Here is a 26,051-nt window from a genome sequence, read left to right as displayed (position 1 = left end):
ATTGTAGTATTCATAGGCTTCAACCGTCTTAGAAAATTAGATTTCCACCAATAGTTATACATACTATAACAGTGCAAATATACAATTAAAAAAGTAACTTATTAGCGGAGAACTGGGCTATATAATCCCAGTATAACCATTAGTTCATATCTCTAATGTTTCTAAATGACTTTCCAATAGATGTGAAATTCTCAGCAAAAAACCCTTTTTATATCCTAAATTATAACACAAACAAACCTTGTAGTAAAAGGAGAAACCAAATGTACAAATAGGGTATTATACCTGACTGTAATCAGAAGTTCTACAAAATTATTGTAACAAACCAATGGACAGCAAAAGAAGACAACACCAGTCCTAACGATATACTTGCACTAAATAAAAATAAATTTGTTCTTACATGTCACAAGGCACTGCGCACAAGAAGATGCAGTAACTTAGGCATGAATGTCATCAGATTTGTATAGTTTACAGAAAGGCATCCTTTTCGAGCAACTTCAGCACCTCGTTCTGGTTGTTTAGCTTGGCAACATCGATGGGAGTCTTTCCATCCATGTTTGTGAGAGTACTGCACAAAGACAAACAGATAAGTACCTTGAATAATAGAAAATGGAATGTTACCGAACAATGAGAAGTTGGCCAAGCTTACACAGCAGCGCCGTTTTCCAGGAGGAGGGCGACACAGTCCTTCCGGCCATAACCAGCTGCGTAGTGAAGGGCGGTGTTCTTATTTTTGTCCAAAGCATCCACTTTCGCTCCAGCTTCCAGGAGGACTTGAGCACATTCAACCTGAGGGAAAATTTTAGTGCATAGTTAGTTTTACAAGGCCAACCAAATACTACCCCTATTTGTTAAGGAATTACACACGACTAGACATTCTTTAGACGTAGTAACTACTTTCTCGGTGAAGATGAGGCTAGACCCTATGCTCACTTAAAGTTTTGAACTGAAGTGCAACAATAACTCAGATATAGCAGCTGCCCACAAGATGTGTATTATACGAAAAGGATGCCTTTCTGTAAACTATACAAATTTGATGACCAAGATATGTGTATTATAGAAATCTGGTCTTCCAACCGGCTTCTTTAACTTTAATTTTTACATACAAGTATGTGATATTTTACGCTCATTACACCTTAAATCTGTGGTTAACCAGCACCCTAAGTATCGTCCTTTATAGCACAGCTTGCGTTCTCACTCTAACTATAAGGAATAAGAAGACTGAAGAGTAGTCCAAACTCCAAAGCTGTGATGCAAACAATCCTTTGCATTCATCTCTACTAACAGAAATAAATTACCCTAAGCCCTTTAGTAATGCAAGGAAGAAATGCCTCGTATTTTTTTTACATAACTAAGCAATTGAGCCAAAAAAAAAGGGATTCTAACGAGAATAAAGTATACAAAGTAGGTAAAAGCTAAGATACATTACTCATACCTCACCATATCCACTAGCAAAATGCAATGCCGTCCTCCCTTCTGAATCAACTTCATCCTTGTCAGCACCGGATGCAAGCGCCTTTTTTAATCCCTAATTAACCATGGGGATAAGGATTAGGTTCCTCAAACTACCGAGTCCCTTTACATGAGAGTACAAGAATGTGATGGGGATGTGAGCTTTCCCAATCATAAGATGCAGATTAACAATGATTTCACCTACGCATTTTTTTCAAGATGGATAATGCTTCAGCATGCAAGCTACATAGCACAAGCACAATTAGCCGATGCCAAGTCATACAACTCAATTTGATAGGGGAAAAAAATGAACATGAGATGAATAAGTACACCTAGGACGACCACAACCAGGTCCAGCTTACAACCCAATACAATTGAAGATATAAATATGAAAATAAACAAATGGGAACTCCTGGCCTCCTACTAATCTGGAAAGATGCCCCATGTTATTCACCAAAAAAAAGAGAGAGATTCCAGTATACGGTATACCACCATCACATCAACATCCTTTCATGCACCTCCATAAAAATTATAAGATATATATCACAGCTACTAGCATGAGCTATCACAGCCATGGAGCAAGTGAAAGAAACAAGAGAAATTACTGCTTCACACCTCAACATCACCAGTACTAGCAGTATGATGAACAGCTGATTCATCCTCATTATCCGGTTCTTCAGAATCATCAACCCCAGCATTGTCAGTAGATGTAGCTGCCTCAGCTGGAATTGGAAGGCCCATTGCTTTACCTAACTTCTGTAAGACTTCTTTATCATTCCAGTACCTAAGGACAAGGAATTTTTTTATTTCGGCAAGAACAATTTGGTAAATTGAATAAGATAAAGAAAACTCAATGGCTCAGAGTTTATATGTAAATGTTCCCAACTTCATCATGGAAGGTAGACCCCCAGTCTCTATCTCTTCCAATATAGGCTTCAACGAAGGATCCTCTTTAATCTGTGCCATTCTTTCCTCAAGCTGATCACCATCTGGTGGATTAGCAAAACTCTCAAACATGCGAGACATAGATGGATCCTGGGAATAAATTGAGCAGAATTTTTATTCCTAGTACAGAAGTAGAGGCTGTATGAAAATTCAATCAATCAACAAGCAAGAGATTAAATACCTGCATTAATGTGCTACCAAGACGCTCTGCCATAGACATAAAATGAGGATTCTGCATGACTTGTTGCATGGTGGAAAAGTATTGTTGAGGATCAAACTGGATTCCTTCTTGAGCTGGTGGACTCTGAAATTGTTGAAGCTGCTCAGCCATCTGGTTGAATGAAGGATCTTGTGCTATCTGTTCAGCTAATGCTTTGATGCTAGGATCCTGAGTGTATTATAAATTAGACTTAAGGGTTCAGCGAGCAAGGTTTACTAATATAATAGAAGTTCAAGCTAAAGATTTAGCCCAAACAAGAAATCACAGACGGAGCAAAATAACAACTTTTAAAAGAAAAAATAAATAGACAAAGAAGAGTTCAAGAAAAATCATCTACATTAAGAATGTCAGACATGGATGAGAAATCAAAAGGATTGTCCTGAGGCAGGTCATCAAATATAGAATTAGTTCTTTGAGGTGTTGCTCGTGGAGGAGAATTGGTTCTTTGGGGTGCTGCCTGTGAAGGAGGATTCTCCGGAGAGGATGTTTCAGATTTAGCGTTTTTGTTGTCTGAAGAACCTGTTTAATTCATTAGAAAATAAGGGGTTAGAAAGAAAAAGGACGAAGCCACATGAGTGATGCATCGTAAAAACTATAAATCATTCATAAAAAGCAAGGAAGTGAAAAAGGAAATGGAAATGGGGATATCATCTGCCAAAAAAAGAAAAAAAAAAAACCCTTGTCTAGAATTTTGCTCTTACATCATCCCATTTCATAACCCCCAATCTTCTCCCTTACACTAACCCCAATATCCACAAAGTACTGAAAAACGTAAAAACAACGAATTATGAATCAAATTGAAGCAGTAGTAATAGGGTAGACAATCTCAAGCCCATAAACTTCAATATCTATACATGAATTATACTGTAGACACGACCCAATTTCATATCCAATTGCTTTAATTGCAAACTACTACAAATACATAATTTAGCCGCTTACCAGACAGAAGTTCCTTGCTACTACTCGAAGCCATGACAATAACTGCATGCAAATCAGGGGAAAAAAACATCAAATCGAATTCTGAATCCACAATTCACAATGCAATACAAACCGATCAAACACAGTATCCATATCCGATTATCAATATCCCACCGTAGAAAAGAATTGTCAACCCCTACCCACAAAGACAATAAAAAGAACAAACAAATAAACCACAAAAAAGAAGTCGAGATTCAGAGATTCGTAGAACCAGACCTGATCCTGGCACTGGAAGATTCAAGGGAAGAACGAGAGCAAGAGATCAGGCTTCTGTACGACCTGATTCTCTAAAGAAACTTAAATAATTGTTTTATGTTAATTCGTTTCTATGAGATATAAACCCTAATTTCTTGTTTTTTTTTTCCTTCTCTCTCTTTTTTTTTTTTTTTTTTTTTTTGTATCTTGTGAGCTGCGGCCACCCCGGCACCGCCGTTGGGAAGGGCAAACTTGGAATTTCGTAAAATAGGGCCAATTTGGTTTTTCCTTTGGTTAATTGGAGGATTATGCATGTTTGGTTCCTAAATTTTGTTATAAAAGTAATGGAATTAAAAGTGATTCGAGATTGATCAAAGATCTCGCCCTATAATCATTTGAGTCTTATTTGATAATTAATTTATTTTTTATTTTTTAAAAATTGTACTTATTTTTTAACAAATTCTTACTCATGATTTTTCAAATTTCATAGGTAAACATTTGAGTTCTTAGCCAATTTTTAAAAATAGAAACAAGTTTTTGAAACCTGTTTTTTCTAGATTTCAAATGGAAAATTTCACAAAATGACCCAAAATCCAAAAACCTTTCTACCAATGACCTCTTCCTAAAAATTTTTCTACCTTTTCCCTATGCGAAATATCAAAATTACCCCTAGTTTTTAAAAAGCCTTCAAACTGCCACATTTCTTCTTCCTTCTACGATTTCCTCAACCCTTCATTCAATGTGCATTCAATACACCACCAACATTCCACTAAAACATTTATTCCCAACTAATATTTGGAAGAGAATGGAACGTCTCTCTCATTATTCACTTTCTGTCGTCAAGCTCCCCACGAAATTCTCTCATTGTTCTCTTGTAGCTTTCTCTCAGAATTTCAGCCCAACATCTTCGGATTCTCTGGTAGCTTTCTCTTGTAGCTTTTATTATCGGATTCAGTCCACATTTCTTCTTCCTTCAACAGTTTCTTCAGCCCTTCATTCAATTTATGATTTCTTCTCTCATATCACTTTCATAATAAGTGTTGTTTAGCATTAAATTACTGCATGATCGTTTAGTAAATGATTGCATAGTAATTTACTAAGCGATCACATAGTAAATTACTAAACGATCACATAGTAAATTACTAAACAATCGTTCTAATTTACTAAACGATCGTATATAATTACTCATTGCATATATTACTAAATGATCGTTTATAATTTATTGAATGATCGTGTATAAATTACTATACAATCGTTTATAATTTACTAATCAATCGTGTATAATTTACTCATTGCATATATTACTAAACGATCGTGTAATTTAATTATACTCATTGCATATATTACTAAACGATCGTGTATAATTATACTCATTGCATATATTACTAAACGGTCGTTTAAAATTTACTAGACATCGTGTAGTAAATTATACACAATCGTATAGTAAATTATAAATGATCATGTAGTAATTTATACATGATCGCGTAGTAATTTATACACGACCGCATAGTAATTTATACACAATCGTTCACTTATTAATGATTTGTTTATCCAATTGTAGATCAATGGCGCTACTTTGCATCTTTGTACAATTTGATAGGGATTGGGATGAGTCCGAAAGAAATTATGTTGTGGTCATATGAAAGGTCTGAAAGTTAGAAATGATATAACAGTCAGCAAATTAGTGAGTATAATGAACCAACGACTGAATATCGATCCGAATATGTTTGATATAACATCAAATGTTGCTACAATCTGTTGGTCCCGACTCCCCCAATTGACATAGCCGACGATGAAGATCTTAGCTTCTTTTTATAAGGCAGTGAGGCATCCTGGATGCCATTATTTGTATCAGTTACACCTGCTAACGGTCATAGAGTACACCAGCATTGCAATCCAACCAATCAACCCAATCCAATTCATACCATGTCTTCAATTGATGATCATATTGAGCCATGCAACTTGGGGGATGACCGAAGTGAAGCTTGGTTTGGTCGGAACAGTGAACCCAGATGTACTTTACAATTCAATACTAAACATAGATATGGACAAACTTCTTCAACACCTAATATCCATGTTTCAACCCCACCTTCTCCCGTTCCACCGGTTGTGATGCCTTCGGTGTAATGTATTCCATCGTTCCAACCGAACCATTTGTTGATATACCCGAACCATCAGAGGACCCATCGTATGACAACCTCGTCACAATACCTCATGACTAGGGGTGTTCATGGGTTGGGTTGGGTTAGGTTGAAAGACTTTTTAGACCCAATCCAATTGTTCGGGTTATAAATTTCTTCAACCCAAATAACCCTTATTAAAAAATGAACTCAACCCAACCCAACCATGAAATATTTGGGTTGGATTGGTTCGGGTTAATCGGGTCATTTATTTAAAATTATGTTTTTAAAAGAAACAAAATGTAAATATGTAAAAATATAATTTAATTATTTTCATATATTGAATTAAGATTAACTACTCAATTTCAATTTATATAGTGAAATTTGTTTTTCTAAAGTGCAAAGAAACTACTTTTAAGAGTGGTTGAAGAATAAATTATTAAAAAAAAATGAAATAAAATAAAATTCAAATCAATAATTGTGTTATAAGTAACAAAAAATATATATTTTAAAGTTAATAATAAATTCAGGTTGGTTCGGGTTGATTTGGGTTATATTAGGTGAACCCATAAACCAACCAAACCCATAAATTTTTCATTTATTTGAATCCAATCCAACCCAAATGAGTTGATAACCAACCCAACCCAAACCGCACGAGTTGGGTTGGGTTGATCGATTTTTTTGGGTCATCGGATTTTTTTAATATCCCTACTCATGACTGTTTGAATGACGAGGATATAAAAGTCGGTCAAATTTTCTTTTCGATATATGACTTGTTAGTTAAATTATCGATGCTTGCAATAAGAAAGAACTTTGAATATCGCATAAAAAAGTCAATGAAGAGCTTGCTAACTGTCCGGTATTCGGTGGAGGAATGCAAGTGGAGGGTCCGTGCCATGCCAAAAAGATGAAAGAAAGTGATTCCTTCAAAGTGACCAAATATCCCGGCGAACATACATGTTCTCTTGAAATGAGAACTGGTAATCATCGACAAGCAAAACGTTGGGTTATTGGACACTTGATAAAGTCCCAATACAAACAAGTTGGCCGAACCTACCGCCCAAGAGATATAATTGAGGACGTCCGATGAGAATATGGAGTGAACATTACCTATGGACAGGCTTACCACACTAGAGAGTACGGATTGGTGTATGCATAAGGGTCGCCAGAAGGATCATATGTTGTTGTTAGTGAAGGAACTCTTATTCAAGAGTACCTATGAACGGAAGCGGATCTTTCCAATTCATTGTGATAAAATTACCGCATATACATTCAAACATACTTTCATAATGCTAAAGAGGTCAATAAATCGTACCAGATGAAGATTTCTTCTTCACAACAAGTCTGAAGCCCAACCGTCTACCTCGAACAATCACCACTCGAACAGAAGGAAATGGAGAAGACAACACCACTCAAAGCCCTCAGTATTCTTGGAGTAAGAATCCAAAGTGTGGGATTTGTTCAGATTTGGTAGAGGGAAGGAAGAAGAGAGACCGTACACAACGATCAAGCAAGTGGGAGAAGAGGTCATCTATCGCATAGACAAGATGCTTGATTGTTTAGGTGAAGTATACGATCGTGTAGCAAAAGGTCAACGATCGTCTATACGATCATTTAGTAAATATCGGAAACTAAACGATCGCTTAGGAAAAAGGTAAACGATCGTTTAGATAATAGCGCGCGACAGTATAATCGGTATGCGATCGCTTAGCAATATCATATATCTAAGCAATCGTGCAGTCACTATTGTATAGGCACTGATTTTAAACGATCACACTATCTTTTCACAATGTCCGCGCACTCCGAGATCAACACACTGTCTGCTATTTATAATACACTCATCTGTTATTTAGAACAGAAGAGGTGCCTTCCCATTTCCTTTATAACCGTCCAATGAATGTGATCTTATCATATTCATAACATATAAATTAATATCATATATTAATTATAATATTCTCCTCTACTAGATATAAATCATATTTATATCCAATTTCCTCCAAATTAATGTATCTCATATATAAAGTTAATTATATCATATTTAATTAACTCGTTCAATTATATCATATATAATCGAACTCCCTCTTGTCAATTTGAACATTTCAAATTGACCCAAAAACTGATTCTCAACTTGTATCCAAGCTACCAAGGGGACGTTATAGACCTATGGCTCGAAGCTTCAACGGTGTGTGAACAGCTAACTAAACTCTTTAGTCACGATATCCACCATCTGTTAACTGCCAAACATTCCACTAAAGATCGACAGTTGAACTCTTCTTGCCATAGATATATTTCTATGTCCATTGGATATAACCAATCATCAGTACGATGACCCTTCACAGATGCTCGTAATTACAACAGGCCAATTTACCGCTTTACCCCTGTAATTACATCTTCCTTCTTAAGTACCACCGATCCCTCTAATGAACAATACAACATAGTCCTACTATGTTGAACACCTCTCGGGGCATGAGAAGGTGCATGACGCCACATCGTTCAAACCCTGGAATCAGCCCTTAAGGGAGCTATTTATCTACTTACCCCTACTTTGGGGAAGAAGTGAACTCCATCTTGTGAAGTTGAGTTCTCAGCTCCCAAATCAGACGAATCCCCAAAATGGTAGGTTTGAGTCAGCGTTCTGGCCACTCACACCCATGCAAATCAAAGGACTGCCCTCAAGGGCAGGAGTTCCCAACTCACTCAGGATTGAAGTCATGTTACCTATGGTCCTCCTAATGAAGTGAAGTCTCAGTTATGAATAGTGTTATATAACGAGATGTTAACACTTCGTGGTCAGGTCTTATACAAACTCTTTGTATAAGACGCCCCCACTCGCATTCCCCTACACGAATGATCAGGATCAGATCATCTGTGACAAGTCACAACACTTGTGACCATTCTACAAAGCGGGCCGCATCCGTAGCGTTACCAAGATAAAGCTTCCTTCCAATATCCATATATTACAGACCATTTTGGTTATCACTCAAGACATGATCCACTTGTATATCATCACATACATGCTTAAGTTACATACAGATAACCAAGGATATTAAGTTTATTGGTTTGTGGTAAAATAAAAAACATCTAAATGTGCAAAGTCAAGTATGAAGTAAATATCATTTATATTATACATCACAAGTGTTCGTACAAAGTTGTTTATAAACTACTAGACACGAGACTTTAGGGCACAAACCCCAACAGTTAGGGCATATAGCGATGCACTTAAGCTTGCAAATCCAGGTACCATATTTGAGGTTGAAATAGAAAACGGACAATACTTTATGTACGTCTTCATGGCACTTGGTCCGTGTATCAGGGTTTTCTAAATTGCATCCACCCAATAATCGTTGTTGATGGCACCCGTTTGCATGAGAAATACAAAGGTATGTTGTTAATAGCAACGTGTATCAATGGAAATAACAACATATATCCTATCGCCTTCAATATTGTAAATGGTGAGAACAATACATCATGGACTTGGTTCATGACTCATTTGAAGGCTTCAATAGGAGACGTTCCCAATCTAGTGGTTATATAAGATCGCCACATCTCAATTACAAAGGCGGTTGCAAGGATATTCCCTGATGCATTTCATGCCTTGTCTATATACCATATTTGGAACAATTTGGTGGACAAATTCAAGAATAAGGACATAATCCCATATTTCTACCTAGTGGCGAAAGCATATAGAATGTCTGAGATTTAGATATGTTGGGCTAAGCTCCATCAATATCCTAGTGCGACAGCCTATCCTAAGGAGGTTGGATTACAACGGTTGGCAAGGGTTTATCAAGTCCATTGTAGGTATGACAAGATGACAACAAATATAGTAGAATGTCTCAATAGAATGTTAAAAGATGCCCAAGAACTAATAATAACAAAGCTATTAAAGCATATCCGCGAGTGGTTACAAGGTTGGTTCTATATATGACGTATACACACAATGGTATGCCCAAACATTATAACTGATTACGCAATGAGTATTCTTAAGGAATCAAAATTGATGTCTAAAACATATCGTGTTGCTCCGGTGGATATGCATATAATTAATGTGGACGATGGATATTTGGGGGGGTTGGTTGATCTTCGTTCACGAACATGTACGTGTATGGAGTTTAATTGCCTCAAGATCCCATGCTCCCATGCAATATCTGCAGCGACTCTGAGAAACATTAATTTTCAAACATTATATGCAAAATGGTTTACAGTTGAGTGTGTGCTTACTGCTTACACCGAACCAATCTTCCCAGTCGGACACAGTCAAGAATGGGTTGGAGATTTTGAACCAATTCTACCACCGCAAAAGGTAGTAAGTGTAGGTTGACGTCAAACCATCAGGATACCTTCAATTGGAAATGAGCCACAACAAATACACAGGTGTACATGATGTGGTCAGATAGGACATAACAAAAAAAACGTGTAGACAAACGTTGATAACACCTGGCACTAGCCCATCTAGACTAAATAATATGTAATTTTCGCTTTCGCTTCAATTTTTCTGTACAACACCAATTATACTATAAAATATGGAATTTTAGCACCAATTATACTGTACAAATTTACACTATACAATATATAATTTTAGCACTAATTATATTCTGTACAACACCAATTATACTGTACAATATGTAATTGTAGCACAAATTTATATAAATGATCGCTTTGTTATTTATTTGCTTAGTTAAATGTACAACATCAATTGTATTCTACAAATTTAGCACAAAACCTAAATGATCGCTTAGTATTATCTAAACGATCGCATAACAAAACCTAAACGATCACTTAGTATTAGCCAAACTATCGATTTATAAATTACTACACGATCGTGTAATGGATATTTAAACCATCGCGTAACAGTTAGCTAAACGATCGCATAACAAAACCTAAACGATCGCTTATTATTAGAAACGATCGCATAATGGATATCTAAACGATCGAGTAACAGTTTGTTGGATTTTATGTCCTAAAACTCGAAGTTTGTAAATTAATAAACATATTCTGTTTTGTTTTTCGATAAAGTTGTTATTGAAATTGTAATCTTTAATCCAATAAACTAAGGTTCTGGGGTTGTTTAATGTAGTTTGAACTTTATGTAGTGACATAAATATGGATTAAGTTCAAATATATAGCCAAAATGGTCTATAGTATATGAATAAGGTTAGACACCTTATTCTGGGGACATTATGGATGCGGCCCACTTTGTAGTTAGTACAAACGATGTGATCCTGAATCGTTCATATAGAGATATGTGAGTGGGAGCATCCTATGCAATGAGTTTGCATAAGACTGAACCATGAAATAGTCACTTTTTACGTTCTAAATGTTGTTTTATGTATAAAACTGACTATTTCGTTAATTGATGACCTAGGTAACTTAATCTTAATCCTGAGCTAACTATGAACTCATGTTCACTCGGAATTATCCTTAGATCTGCATAGGTGAGGACAGCTCATCATCGCTGGCCCAATAAGCCTCCCATTTCAGGGGTAAAATCAGATGGATAGTTGGGAACATAGGGTGCAAGACAGAATTCACTCCTACCTATTATAGGGATAGTAGATAGGTTGTTCCCTTTAGTCCTGAATCCAGGTCTTGAACAAGAGGCCCCACTCTCTCATTGGCCCGAGAGGGGTTCGATTCATAGGTTGGACCTAAAACCAATTGTTCATTAGAGGATCAGTAGACTTAAGGAACAAGATGTAGTCTTGGGGGTAAAATAGTTTTTATGACCTAGCCGAGATTACGAATAACCTGTGAAGGATTAGCTTACTAATCATGGTTATATCAAATGGACACAAATATATCTATAGTGAGGGGAGTGCAACTACGGGATTATAGTGGAATGACCTATTAGTTAACGAATGTTGATTAGCTCCGTCTAAAGTGTTTAGCTAGCTAATCTCGGATCGTTGGAGCCCATGATCTATAGGTCCATTAGGTTCCCCTACTAGCTCATATGGAATAAACTTCGAACAGTATGATAGAATAATTCGAATTGTTCGAATTAGGTGAAGAAAGAGAAACCGACAAGTATATGTGATATAGTAGTTGGGTTTTTCAGTTTAGAGATACAAATTTAATATTTAAATGTGATTTAAATATCAAGAATATGAATACGTTCATATTCGGAAGCTCGGAAATAATGGAAATGACCAAAGATGTAAAAAGTCAAAGAGTTGACTTTTGACTTTGAAAAGTCAAACTTTGATCGACCTTATATTCAAATATGATTTGAATTTTGAGAAAATGAATGCGGATTCATGCTCGGGAGGTCAAAATTAGTCAACACGAAAAAAATCATAAAAAGTCAAAATATTGACTTTTTGGTCAAAGTTTGACTTTGACCAAATATTATTTTGCCCTTTGACTAAAGTTAGTAGGAAAATCCAAACTTTTGTTGGATAATTCCACTAACAAAATAGTGGGCTAGGTGTTGGCTTATAGTGGAGACATTAAGTCCACTAAGATAGTGGATTATAGATATTGGATTTTTATGGATTTGTTTCATGCAAATGTTGCATGGTTTTTTTTCTATAAAATGGGCTTTTCAATTTGGTTTAAAGACTTTTGTCAATTTTTTCAAATTTAGTTTTTCAAAATTGGACTGAAAAAAGGAAAACCCAAAACCAAAATTCCATCTTCTTTTTCCCATCTCTTTCTCTCTCTCAATTTTCTTCATCCACCGGGTCCCACAACCCGATTCTGAGTCTAGAGGATAGTAGGTCAACTCTAGTGGTGGTCCGTTCGTGTTTGGGTCGAGATTCAGCGAGGAAGGGCAGTTTTTGGGAGCTATAAAGATAATTTTATTTACTGTTTTTTTCTTCAATTGCATGCATCTTTTCCTTTAAATTAAAAGCAATTAGAGTGTAATTAGGTCCTTATTCTGCTGCATATGTCCCGAGTTCCATCACAGATAGCTAAACAATCGCTTAGTATTCTCTAAACGATCATTTAACAAAAACTATAGTGGATAGCTAAACAATCGCTTATTATTCTTTACACGATAGCATAACAAAACCTAAACAATCGTATAACAAAAACTAAACGATCGCGTAACAATTAGCCAAACGATCGCATAATAGATATCTAAACGATCGCATAACATTTAGCTAAATGATCGCTTAGTAATATCTCTCTGATCGCTTAGTAATATCTATCTGATTACTTAGTAATATCTAAATGCTCGCTTATAGTATTCGTAGAGACGTGTTCACTATGGTCTGAAGGCTTTTTAAAAACTGAGGGTAATTTTGAAATTTTGCATGGGGAAAAGGTCAATGGTATAAAAGTTTTTGAGTTTCGGGTCATTTCGTGAAATTTTCCATTTCAAACTTTGGCTTTGGTTTTGACAAAAAAACCATAGAAACCACTAATAATGGAATTGATGTCTATAGACTTAATTTTGAATAACCAAAAACTAAAAATCAAATGATTACCAAACGAAGCCTAAGTTTTTTTATTTTTTGTTTTTGAAAATTAAGCCTATAAACACCATTTCTACTTCTAAATTTCTTGCTTTATTATCTTTCTTTTATCAATATTTTCCAAAATCAAGTCAAATTTTGAAAACTAAAAAAAGTAACTCTTAAAAACTTTTGTTGTTTTTTGAAATTTTGCTAAAAAATCAACTTAAGAAAGATGCAAATTGTTGTATGAAAATTAGAGGAGACTTAATTTTCATAAACAAATGAATTATTTACCAAATGAGGTCTAAATAATTCACTTTAACGAGCTATGCTTAAGTTTGAACTTTTATGATGTACTCATTTTGGGTTTGCATAGTTGTAATTTATGCACTAAAGTCTCATTATTACAATTTTATTATTTAATAGCGAGATATACATAATTCATGATATAATCCAAGATTATTAGTGTGATATTTAACAATAATATGTAGATGACATATGTGAGTATCTCATTCGATAACTGACCTAAAAGGTTCATACTATATAGATAACGTTGGACGTAGAGATGGATGAGGGGGTATCGTATACATAACTCATGATATTTGACTCAATTTGTAATTGTTACAACTAACTAGATCCAAAACGTAATGTGCAGATCATTGATGAAAGGTTATCAATTACAATGAGTTTTGTATAAGATTGAACCATGAAATATTTAATCTCTCTTCATAGATTTATTGATTGAGAATAGTAATATTTCACACAATGATATTATGCGACTTCATCTTAATCCTAGGTGAGTTATAAACTCTTGTCGGTAAAATTTTGTCCTTTTATTCGTATAGGTGAGAATGAACCTCATAGTTGATTCAATAAGTCTACATTTTGGAGAATTGACCAAATAGAGAGTTGGAACATAACTTTCATAAGATATATAGAATTCATTTCTTCCATGTCAGGAAAATAGATAAGTAGTTGAGGCTTCACCTCTCTCACCAAATCGAGAGGAATTTCGTATGATTGGATCATAGACTAATTATTCATTAGATGATTAGTGGTACTTAAAGTGTAAGAAATAATCACAGAGGCAACATAGATTTTTGAGAAATAGTAATTATGAACAACTCGTGATTGATTCACTTGCATGTTGTTAAACCATGAACACAACTTTTCTTGTTGTGCATAAGTGTGAGCAGTCTACAATGGAGAGACTAGAGTTAAAGAATGAAAATTAATTAATTAAAGATAAGAATGAAAATTAATTAATTAATTAAAGGTTTACTTAATTAATTTTGTAGTGACTTATTAATTTAGCAACAGAAAAATTGAAACCATCGAATCAATATTTAATACATTAAATGCAAAGAAGAAAATTAAATTAATATTTTAAAGGTTCAAATTAATATTGAATACTAAAAAAGAAAGTATATTTTATTGTATTTGATATATTAAAAAAATGATATAATTAGTGTACATTAGCTACATCGAAAGTATCGAAAATGTGAAAGATTTGAATGAGATTCTAATGTGTAAAATACATACATTTTAATATATCATTTTATTATGACAAAGAAGTTAAACGGCACCCTTAAGTTGAGCGGCACATCCCATTCATCCCTACAAATTTGGAGAGTTCTGATAAGTTTTTTTCTGTCAATCTCTTCTAGGTTATAAAGTAGACAAAGAATTCGTATCAGATACATATCGGATACCGATACTTCTATATATTTTCTAGAGGTATCTGACACGCAATTTGATGTATTTATTTCTACGCGTGTTTTTTTTTTTAAAGAAAAAAGACAAGCAACTCATCTAATCTTTCCTAATCTAAAACTAGACAACCTATTTACAAAGCTTACTACTTGAGTCCAAAACTAAAAGAAAAAAATAATAATAAATAACGGACCAAACCCTAGACTAGAATCATCTAATCTCCATCTTCACATTTGAGTCCCAAGTCCACCAAAATATAAACCATTTGGATATCTTCAATAATTCAATAAAGAAGTTCTTCGTTTATCTTCCTACTTCTCCCTCTAATCTTCTTCTTCTTCTTTGCAACATGAGTCACTTGTGCTATTATTAATTTGTATGCTAAAGTTATCTATATCCTAGAACTTTTTTTTTAAAAAAAAAAATTGTATGTTCAACGTATCAGTATCCTCGTTTTTTAGAAATATATATATATTAAAAAATATTAAAAAAAACTGAAGCATCCTTAGACGTATCCGTATCTTAGTTTTTTAGAAATTGACAAATCACCGTATCCAATCGTATCTGTATCGTATAGTCGTATCTGTACCTGTGCTTCGTAGCTTGTAGGTTTCTTTCATTACATGCCATAAATGTGATCATCCAAACTTTTGTTGTAGGTTTACTATGATTATTCCCTTCGTAATATTCGTAGAATTGGTCGAGATTTTATGTGTTGTTGAACTTGTGAGTGTTGCGACACGAAACCTTTAACTAAAATATTTTTTTTAAAAAAAAAAACATCCTAACAGTAATCTCATTCTAATCTTTCCTTCGAATTGATTCATATTCGCTAGTGGTTTTTCTTTTTACACGACAAATTGACCGTGGTTATAGTGTTTGTATGCTAAGAGTTCTCATAAAGTAAGAGCTCTTAAGTCAACTCATTCAGATAGTTCTCCCAAGTGCAAACAAAAATTAAGAAATAAAAAAAAAAAAACTGAAAAAGGTTTGTTTTCATATTTATATATAACATTCGACTTCTCAGTGGGTTGAATATTTTATTTAAAAAATATTTACTCTAAAGATGTTTCTGTTTTTAATAGAATATAACTTTTAATTGACATATAAAATCTGAGAATTTAAACCTTTATTCTCGAAATGTCAATTAAAATCGAGCTATACTCACTTTCGCATATATTCTTGTATCGTTCAATATCACATCATTTTATTGGCGTATTACTTGAATTAAATATAAAAAATATCCCGAACTTTATCATTTGTTTCAAAAATATCTTTATACTTTCAAAAATTAGAATATTTCCCTTATACTTTCATAACCATTTCAAAAATACATTTGGAGTATAAATTCTTTAGAATTTGGACAGAATTTGAGATGTGAAATGGTGTAGTAAGTGACATAGAAAAAAAAAATGAAACACGGCATCGTTTTAGGTCATCGTCACATAATTCTAAATCCTAACTTTTATTCGAAATTCTAAAGAATTTATATTCAAAAGCTAATTTTAAAATATTTGTAAAAACTGAGGGGTAACATTGCAACTTTTAAAAGTATAGGGATAATTTTTAACAAAGAGAAAAATTCAATAGGAGACCCATATTTTAGAGGGAGTGAGGAGATAGGCAAACGTGGGTATAGTGGACATCCCACATGCGTGTCGCCATTCGATTGGGTTAGTGTGTGATTATTTTTATTAAAAATAATTATTATTTTATTAAAATAATAAGGACATTCCACACATTCTATGATTGGACACGCTTATCTCCCTGGCAGTTTCGCGTCGCAGCCGGCCTTCGAGGCCTATAAAAGGTGTGAGTCTTTCATCAATCTTCACAACTCAACTATCACACCCTCTCTTGATTCCTTCTGATTTCTTCACTTTTTGTTTTTGTTTTTCGAGCATCTCAGTCCTGAAGGGTGTTAGTTTTTCGATCGGGTATAGTGCAGCTCCGATTGAGACAATTTTATATATATTCTGGATTGTTTTATCCTAAGGACGACGTGACAATTCCATAGAACTGCTTGCACACTTGGACAGAGTCGTGAAACGTCTTAAAATGAGTGAGATTCGCGACTTAGCCTGTAACAAGTTTTTATTTTCCAGGTTCCATTTTTCTAACTACTGTTGTTCATGATCGTTCGTTCCTGTCATTTTCTGTCCATCGGAGGGTAGCGGTTTCAACAATTTTAAGACGTGTTTCATCTGCCACTACTGCGATAACCTTTACAAATCAGAACGACATTATGACATTCGACCTCAACCATCCATTCTAGTTCGAATGAACGAATTTCAAACGGTGAAACCAGAAGATGCTATTTTTTCTTAAACTCAAGAAGGTTGCCAACATCTGTACTACGGAGAAGCCAACTATCCTGGAAGAAGATTTGATTGAACAACAAATAAAAGAAGCTACTGATTGGGAAGAAAAATATTTTTGTGTAAAAATTTTATATTAAATGGTTTGACTGATGATTTGTATGATTACTACAGCATAATGAAGACAACAAAGGAAGTTTGTGATGCTCTGCAGAAGAAGTATGATACCGAAGAGGCCAGATCAAAAAAGTATGTCGTCAGCTGTTACCTTAAGTTCCAGATGATGGATGACAAATCTGTGGAGGCTCAGTCCCATGAACTGTAGAAAATAGCCCATGAAATAATAAGTGAAGATATGCCTGTAAACGAGCAATTCCAAGTTGTCGTTATTATTGATAAGTTGCCTTCTTTGTGGAAGGATTTCAAGAACACCTTGAGGCATAAGACCAATGAGTTTTCCTTAGAGAGTATGATCACCCGGCTGAGGATTGAGGAAGAAGCTCGGAAGCAGGACCAGAGGAGGGAGGTGAACATTGTTCTTGGGAAATCCGCCTCTGCCATGATAAAGCCTGACCAAAAGTCCAAAGGAACCAAAAGGAAAGGTCAAAACCGTGGTTCCAGCAACTAGAACAATCAGAAGAAGTAGAAACCCCCCATCGGGAGAAATGGTACAATTTCTTTGTTTTAACTGTAATAAACCTGGACACATGGCTAGAAACTGTAGGAATAGGTTAAAGGGATCGAATCTCGAGTGGAAGCATGTGAACGCCTTGCATTTCGATTTTTCGATTTATATGAAACAAAATAGAACCAAAACAGAGGATAAATCGTGTTTATACATTCAGCATACCTTTTAATAAGAAGAAAACGGAGAAAGAACATTTTCTTACCTTTGTAGATCCCTTTGTTTTCACGAAAATCCCAAGCTTTTTTTCCACAACGTATCTCCAACGAGCAATGAACACCACTATAAGAGAGACCTCAATATTCTCTTGGTCTAAGGATAGAAGAGTGGTCTTTAATCCTTGGAGGAGGAATGGTGGAGAGGAGAAAGTGTTGGGAGAATTTTGGGAGAATTTTGAGGCTAGGTTTTCACCAAATGATTTTTTTTTTTTTTTTTTTTTAATTTGGGCAAAAGAAACAATTTATACCCATTCTCCAAGTATTTCCATATTTTCCCTTAGGGCCCAATTGATCAAATAAAATTTATTTGATTAATTAGCAAACTTAATAAAAAAAAACATATTGAATCTAATTTAATGTATATAGCTAATTAATTAAAATAAACATCATATGTTTATTTTCCTCCACCTCTCAAAATTAGCTATTTTTTTTATGAATCTGATTCATAAAAATTCATTATTTGAATCCTATTCAAATATTTCTCTCTTAATTATAGATCAAATCTATAATTAACCATATCATATTAATCCCATTAATATGCTATTCCATCAATTGATATGAACAATTCAAATCATTTCTCTTGTATTTCCTTTAGTGAGCTATCGAGGGGGCCCTATATGAACCTACAGATTAGAAACTCCAATGATATGAGATTATTGATTAAATTTTTTTAATCCAATTAATCAATATTCATTAACTACCGGACACTCCACTAAAGACCAATAGTTGCACTCTTCACACTATAGATTTATTTATGTGTCCACGGGTATAACCAATCAACAAAGCGATGACCCTTCACAAATGCTCATAGCTACAGCTAGGTTAAAAAGTCATTTTACCCCTGTAGTTACATCTAACTCCTTAGGTACCACTGATTCTTCTAATGAACAAACAGTTTATAGTCCAACTATAAACTAACACCTCTCGAGACAATGATAGGTTGAGGCCTCATTGTTCAAGACCAGAAACCAGCTATTAAGGGAGCAATTTATCTACTTTCTCAAGGAATGGGAAGAAGTGATTTCCGTCTTGTGTACCTGTATTCCCAACTCTCTAATCAGACAAATTCCTAAAATGGTAGGCTTATTGAGTCGGCTATCATGGTCACTCTCGCCCATACAAATCAAAGGATTGCCGTCATAAACAGAAGTTCACAACTCACTCAGGATTAAGGTCAAGTGTCAAGTGGTCATCTTAGTGAAATGTAAGTCTCTTCTAGTAACAGTGTTATATAAAGTCTATTCATTTCGTGGTCCTATCTTATACAAACTATTTGTATATAATACCTCGCTCGTATGTCTCTATATGAATGATCAGGACCAGATCATCTGTAGCACTTTACAATAATTGCAACATCTACAAAGCGAACTGTATTCGAAGTTTCACCAAAATAAGGTACCTAGTCTTATCCATCTACTACAGACCATTTAGGTTATTACTTAAACATGATCCACTTGTATGTCTCCATATACATGTTTAAGTTTCATAAAATAACCTTGGATCTTAGTTTATTGAATTAAATTAATGTAGTCTAAATGTCAAATAAATACCTCTTGTTTTATTAGTTAAATAATTTGTGTTAACAAAACTTCAAACCACGAGATACACTAGATTTAGGACATCAATCCCAATACAGTTGTCGTCCTGTTGGTTAGGCGAACCTGACTGAAGAACCGTTAGTTTCCATGATCACAGAAGTAAATGTGATTGGTGGTTCTGATGGGTGGTAGATAAACACTGGCGTTATGCATCATGTCTGTCACGACCTTATTCTATTTAAAACTTATACTGAAACTAAAAATAAGAACATTCTATTGGGGGATCACCATTCAATGAAAGTTGTTAGAACCGGCGAGGTGGAGCTAAAGTTTACATACGGAAGACTCTCACCTTGAAGGATGTCTTGCACACTCCAGAGATAAGAAAGTGTCGGTTATATATTCTAAAACTCGCAGTTTGTAAATTTTAAACATATTTCTATTTACAATAAAGATGTTACTGAGATTATTTAAATAAAGTTGTTGAACGTATAAATTGCATTTATAGATTCCTAAATCCAATAAACTAATGAACTCGTGGCTATAACATGAATACTTAAACTTTATGTAGAGACATAAAAGAGGATCAAGGTTAAGTATTGTAACGACCCGAGTTTAAGAGGGGTACATGAATGAACCAATATCACATCTGAATGAGAGGGATCCTGAGGACATGAAAGTATGGTTAAGAAAGGCTTAAAAGAATTGAAAAGTTACTACCTATACCAACAAGGTGTACCTTCCTTTTCGGTGGTTCAATCATAAAAACTCCAAAGTTAAACGTGCTACGAATTAATTAATAGTTAAACTCATTAGACCGAACAAATAGTAAACAGCCTTATAAAGTAAGGGTGTCTGGTTTCGTGGTCCGATCTACAAAACTCACTTGCACGGGACGCCCGGGTTTACAAATTATGAGTTTTAGGCCATAAAACTCAACAAAAAAAAAACCTTTCTTAATGTTCGGTGTAGGTTGACACACTTGTTTAAAATTAAAAATTTAATTAATTAAATTGAAAGTTTAGTATTTAAATTTATACAACAAGTTTGAAATTTAAATATGAAGAAGTTAAAAATTATGGTTTGACAAAAAAAAAAAAAAGTACACTAACAAGTTTAACACGTAAATTTGTGAAATTGAGAGTCAAAATTAAAATCGACACAACTTATCAAAATAAGTGAGATAAATAATATATTTTTATTTTTTTTTTCCCTAAAGTTTCTTCTATTGTTAATTATCTTTGACAATTTTTTTACCTATTTTTTCTTTTAAACTTTTTTTTTTTGGTAGTATTGACTATTGAGTTTACCCAAGATTATTTTTTATGGAAAAAATATATTTTTGATCTCTAAATTTTGGGTTTAATTTCTATTTGTTTTTTAGAAGTTCGATGGTAAAAGAAATTAAATACTAAGCCGAGGGTTGAAAACTCGACCTATGTAGGTCTAATGTTCAACCCTTGACATCCTGAGGTGACCAATCGTAGCTGCTACTGTTTGGAATTGCATGCCCATCTTAACCTATAGTCTTTTACCATAACCTTTGCCACCTGCCGCTCACTTGTTGTGTCGTGCCTTACCACATCCACTTTTAATCAGTGGGTCCTCCAACTTCTTAGATCACAGATATCACAGATTACTTTCTTCCTCTTACTATCTTTTGTGTGATTACTCTCTTTTTTTCTTTCATTTTTTACTTCTCACAAAATCATGGATTATTCTCTCCTCACACGTTTTTGCCTCTTCTTCTTCCCAAAATTATTTCTAAATCCTCTTATTTCCCATATTCATCCATCAAATAATTGTGAGGTTTGTACATTCACTCTACTAAATTTCTATTTTTTTTAAAAAAAAATAATTATAAATTTTGTTCCTATTCTCGTACTATTATATATATATTTTTTGTTTTTATTGTTGTTTGGAAAACAAAGAACTAAAAAGATGACTCAACTAAATTCTTATTTCTTTAATTAAACAAATAAGTTATAGATCCATATTATATTATTAGTAGTTTTTTATGCGAGATAACAAATAACCAAAAAAAAAAAAAAGGTCCGTTGTCACTTTGAGGAAAAAAGAGTAGTATCGCTATTGAATTTATGAGTTTACTTTTTATTTATTACTAGTTTTTTGTTTTTAATATTTTTTTATATTTACATAATACTAGATATACCATTTTGATTCCTTATATATTAATGTTGGTAGTTTTTTTTTTTAATATTAGTTATATATTAATATTAGTAGATCATCCATGTTAATTTTTTTAATAATTGTTGAATTCAAGAATATTTATATATTGATGTTAGTAGTTTTTTCTCTATAGTTTAATATTCTTATTTTATATTATGCTAGATCTACCATGTTAACATTTTCTTTTGTATTTTAAATAATATTAGATTTTGTTGATATTAGAATTTTTAACGTTTGACTTTTCTTAAGAAAAAAAAAAGGTTAGTATTAGTGTTATTTTTTTAGTAGAATATTAATTACTTGAGTATTAGTTATTTTGTTAGTGTTCTTTTGAAGAAAATTTAGTATTAGAATTTTAGGCATTAGATTTTGTTACTACGATAATTTTTTTTTTAATTTTAGTTTTCTCTATATCTTTTATTTATTGTTTTTTAATAAAAAAGAAGTATTCATGTTCTTTTATATATATAACATACTATTTTTTTTTTTTGTATTGTTTTTAGTTGAAAAGTTAAGTATTTTTGTTTGTTTTTAATAAAAATTCCTAATTGAATGAGTTTTTTAATACAAAAAGTTTTGAATTCTTGTTTGTTTGTTTTTTTTTAATAATATTTTATTCTTTTAGTATTTGTTTTTTTTAATAAGTTTGATGTTCAAACTAAGTGAATTTTTTATATATATATTTTTATATTTTTTTGTTAGTTTTTGTTAGTTTTTGTTAGTTTTAAGTTTGATATTTAGTAAAATAATTAGTAATGTATTGTTTGTATTTTTTTTTTAGAAAATGACGGACAAATGTTTGAGATTTATATTGTTTACAAATCATAACGTAATGTGATTGATGGTGTTGATGGAGTTGATTATAACCAACCACAATGTAGGAGTTTTAGCATAAATGTGAACAGTGGACTTGTTTTTAATAATTTATTGAAATGATAGGGATGTCACTTGGTGTGGATATGATCAAACAAGTTAGACATAGTATATAGACATCTTAATCTAACACTATAAGGATCAGTAAGGTTTATGTCATTCCCTATTCCTAATGAACAAGCAATGAACCTGATGTTTTCAGTCGTAATGTCACTCCCATAGTGCATTTACATGTTACCGTGAGTATGGTTGGGTTGAATATAAACTTAAATGCACAACTTTTTAGTTAGTTTGAAGATCTGACTCGATATATTGACCCTGCTCCTGAATCAGTTGCATCAGTCTATGATTATGAAAATATGGTGGCTAACAATTAATACAGAGATTTTAGAACAGAAACATACGATGAATTTTAGGAGATGGATTTTGATGGTTGTGAACACGAGTTACCTTCAGATATATTCAATGATTTGGATATGAATGTAATAGATAGCATTCGAGAACACAACCTAATTGTAGCCCCTATGGATGTTGATACCCAATTGTAGCCTCTATGGATGTTGACAATACCTAATTGTATAACGGGGGATTTGTAAAGACAAAGAAATGCTACAACATACATCAGATGTTTTGCTATTAAGTGTCATACACCACATGAGGTCATAGAATCGACACCGACGATTTGGACAATTTGGTGTAAGAAGTGGGAAGAAAGTTGCAAATGGAGACTTTGTGCAACAAAGAAAAAATCGCATGGCTTATTTGAGATCACTAAGTATATTGAGCAACATATATGTTTTTACTCAGAACTTAATCAAAGTCATGTTCAGTTAGATTTTTCGATGATTTCACTAGAGTTTTGTGATACCGTAAGAGAAAAACCATCCATCGACGTGACACGACTACAGTTCGACATAAAATTTGGATATCATGTTCCTTATCATAGGGTGTGGGAGGACAAAAGAAAGGTGTTGGCTAAAGTGTTCGGTGATTGGGATGAGTCATACAAATTGTTGCCTAGGTGGATGTATATGGTTAAGCAGACCAATCCCGGAACACGTGTGGAATGGAGAGTAAAGTAAACGTCAACTGAAGGACATGTAATCCTTACTTTTGTATTTTGGGCATTTGGTCATTATATAGAAGTTCTTAATAGATGCCGGTCGATTATTCAAATAGACGGTACCTACTTGTATGACAAATATCGAGGAAAGTTATTGATTGCTACATCAGTTGATTCAAATAGGTATCTTCTTTCTCTTGTATTTGTCGTTGTAAATGAGGAGTTTGCGGACTTATGGGGATGGTTTTTGAAATATTTGAGATAAATTGTTACACATGAAGAGGTGTGTTTAATTTCAGATCGACATGTTGGCATTATCTCAGTAGTGAACAATCCAGAAAATGGTTGGACGAGACCAAAATGTCACCATCGATTTTCCTTACGATATATTTGTTAAAATAAATAACTCAACAATAGATGTCAAATGAAATAGCTCTTAATAAGAATTTTGATTAAAAACAAGAGTGACCTTTGTCTGATACCAATTGTAGGATTGGTATGACAACCCTAAAGGGAGGGTGAATAGGGTTTAATCAAACTAATTAAAACTTTTTACTAATATGAACCCAATTAAACAAATTAGCAAACTTTTTGCAAACAAGTAATTCAAACAATAAATTTATATAAATAATTTCACTTTGAATTAAACAAGAAATTAATCATCACACTTTTTAAATCTAATAAAAGGATTAGTAAAGGATATATAAATTTAAGAACTACCCATCAAAATAAACATATATGAGCAATTAAATTTAAGAATAAAAATTGCAAATAATTTCTAGCAATAAAATTTAAGAACAAATTAATTGCAAAATAAAATACTTAAGGGATAGAGAAATTGACACCGATAATTTTATAGTGGTTCGGCACAACCACTCTACATCCACTTCCCAAGCTCCTCTTGGGTATGTCACTACGAACTTGACTCTTTCTATGGTTTAGAGTCGAACTGGTACAATGTTCTTTTTTTCGGGAGCAAGAACGAACCCGATCCTTTCCATGATTGAGGATCAAACCGTTACAACCACTCTTTTTAGGGATCAAAAACAACCCTTACAATAAATTTGGAAATAAATAACAATATGAGAAAAACTCTCTCCAAGAGTTGATTTACAAACTTTTGCTCACAACAAATCAATCCTCACAATACATAATATATCTCTCAAGAATTAGATGAAAAGAAGAAAATTGAAACTTAGAGAGAGAATAACAATGGTGACTTTGAGTTATGGAGGATTGAAAAATAATATAAAATTTTTGTATTAATTTGGAGAAGAAGCTGTGTTTAAATAAAGGAGGATGGTGAAATCCAAATTTAATTTGGGTAATTGGATGTTGGTAAAAGTAATTGAATGGTGGAGATTTAAACTCAACTAGTTGTAAGACACAAACAAAAAATAATATAATAATATATATCTTTTAAAATCATTTCTTTTAAAACTCAACATAAACCAAATGTCCATCATGTATCCAAAGCTAAGTTAGACACAAAACATAAAATAATATTAATTTTTTTTCATTTTTTCATTTGCTTTTTTTAAAAATCAATCCAAAAATCCAAAACCCGTCATGTGTTACTTCTCCATTGGTCCAAGTGGCCCATTTCTATTGGTCTACTTTGATGAGAAAATTGGTGTCATGTCGTCAACTCGGGATTTTTTCGTTAAGCTTGTCTCGGTCATATTTTCTTTGTTTGATGTCCGATTTAAGTGATTCAAATTGCATTGGAACCGATATTCCAAGCTCTACATAATGGACACTTCAAAACACTCAAAGTATTAATAAATAAAAATAGGTTTGTTATCATCAAAATATTAATTAATTAATTAGTTTGAGATTAAGGTTCAAAAAAGCCAACAATATTGTTAGCAACTTCAACAAAAAATACAAATTTAATATATTACCTAATTATATTTATCGTGTTGGATATCAATTCCAAATTCAGAAGTTTAATAAAGCTATTGAGGACATCAAATGAATAAATCGGAGTTGTATGAGTTTTTTTTAGAACATTGATATTAAGCAATTGACTCAAGCACACGATGGAGGGTTCAGGTACGAGTGGATGACGATAAATCTACATCGATGGAGTCTTCAAAAGAGCTTGAATTTTGTCGATAAATGCTCTTGCTTAAAGAACATT

General features: G+C 33.3%; 1 protein-coding gene across 1 annotated transcript; it reads right to left on the bottom strand.

Moving 5' to 3' along the window:
- Positions 1-261: 261 nt before the first annotated feature.
- LOC120077044 (ankyrin repeat domain-containing protein 2B-like) lies at positions 262-4,150 on the bottom strand. The gene is made up of 9 exons (XM_039030882.2): positions 3,809-4,150; positions 3,554-3,595; positions 2,952-3,133; positions 2,576-2,782; positions 2,336-2,484; positions 2,065-2,233; positions 1,433-1,525; positions 647-786; positions 262-565 (listed from the first exon to the last, which is right to left on the bottom strand). Exons 2-9 carry the CDS (start codon positions 3,585-3,587, stop codon positions 466-468), a joined length of 1,074 nt encoding a protein of 357 aa, XP_038886810.1. The 5' UTR covers positions 3,588-3,595; positions 3,809-4,150; the 3' UTR covers positions 262-465.
- Between the last annotated feature and the right edge of the window lie 21,901 nt (positions 4,151-26,051).

This window comes from Benincasa hispida, chromosome 5 (genome assembly GCF_027475165.1).
Source record: "Benincasa hispida cultivar pf3 chromosome 5, pf3_genome.v1.1, whole genome shotgun sequence".
Classification (NCBI taxonomy): Eukaryota; Viridiplantae; Streptophyta; class Magnoliopsida; order Cucurbitales; family Cucurbitaceae; genus Benincasa; species Benincasa hispida.
This window is presented reverse-complemented; position numbering and strand designations above follow the sequence as displayed.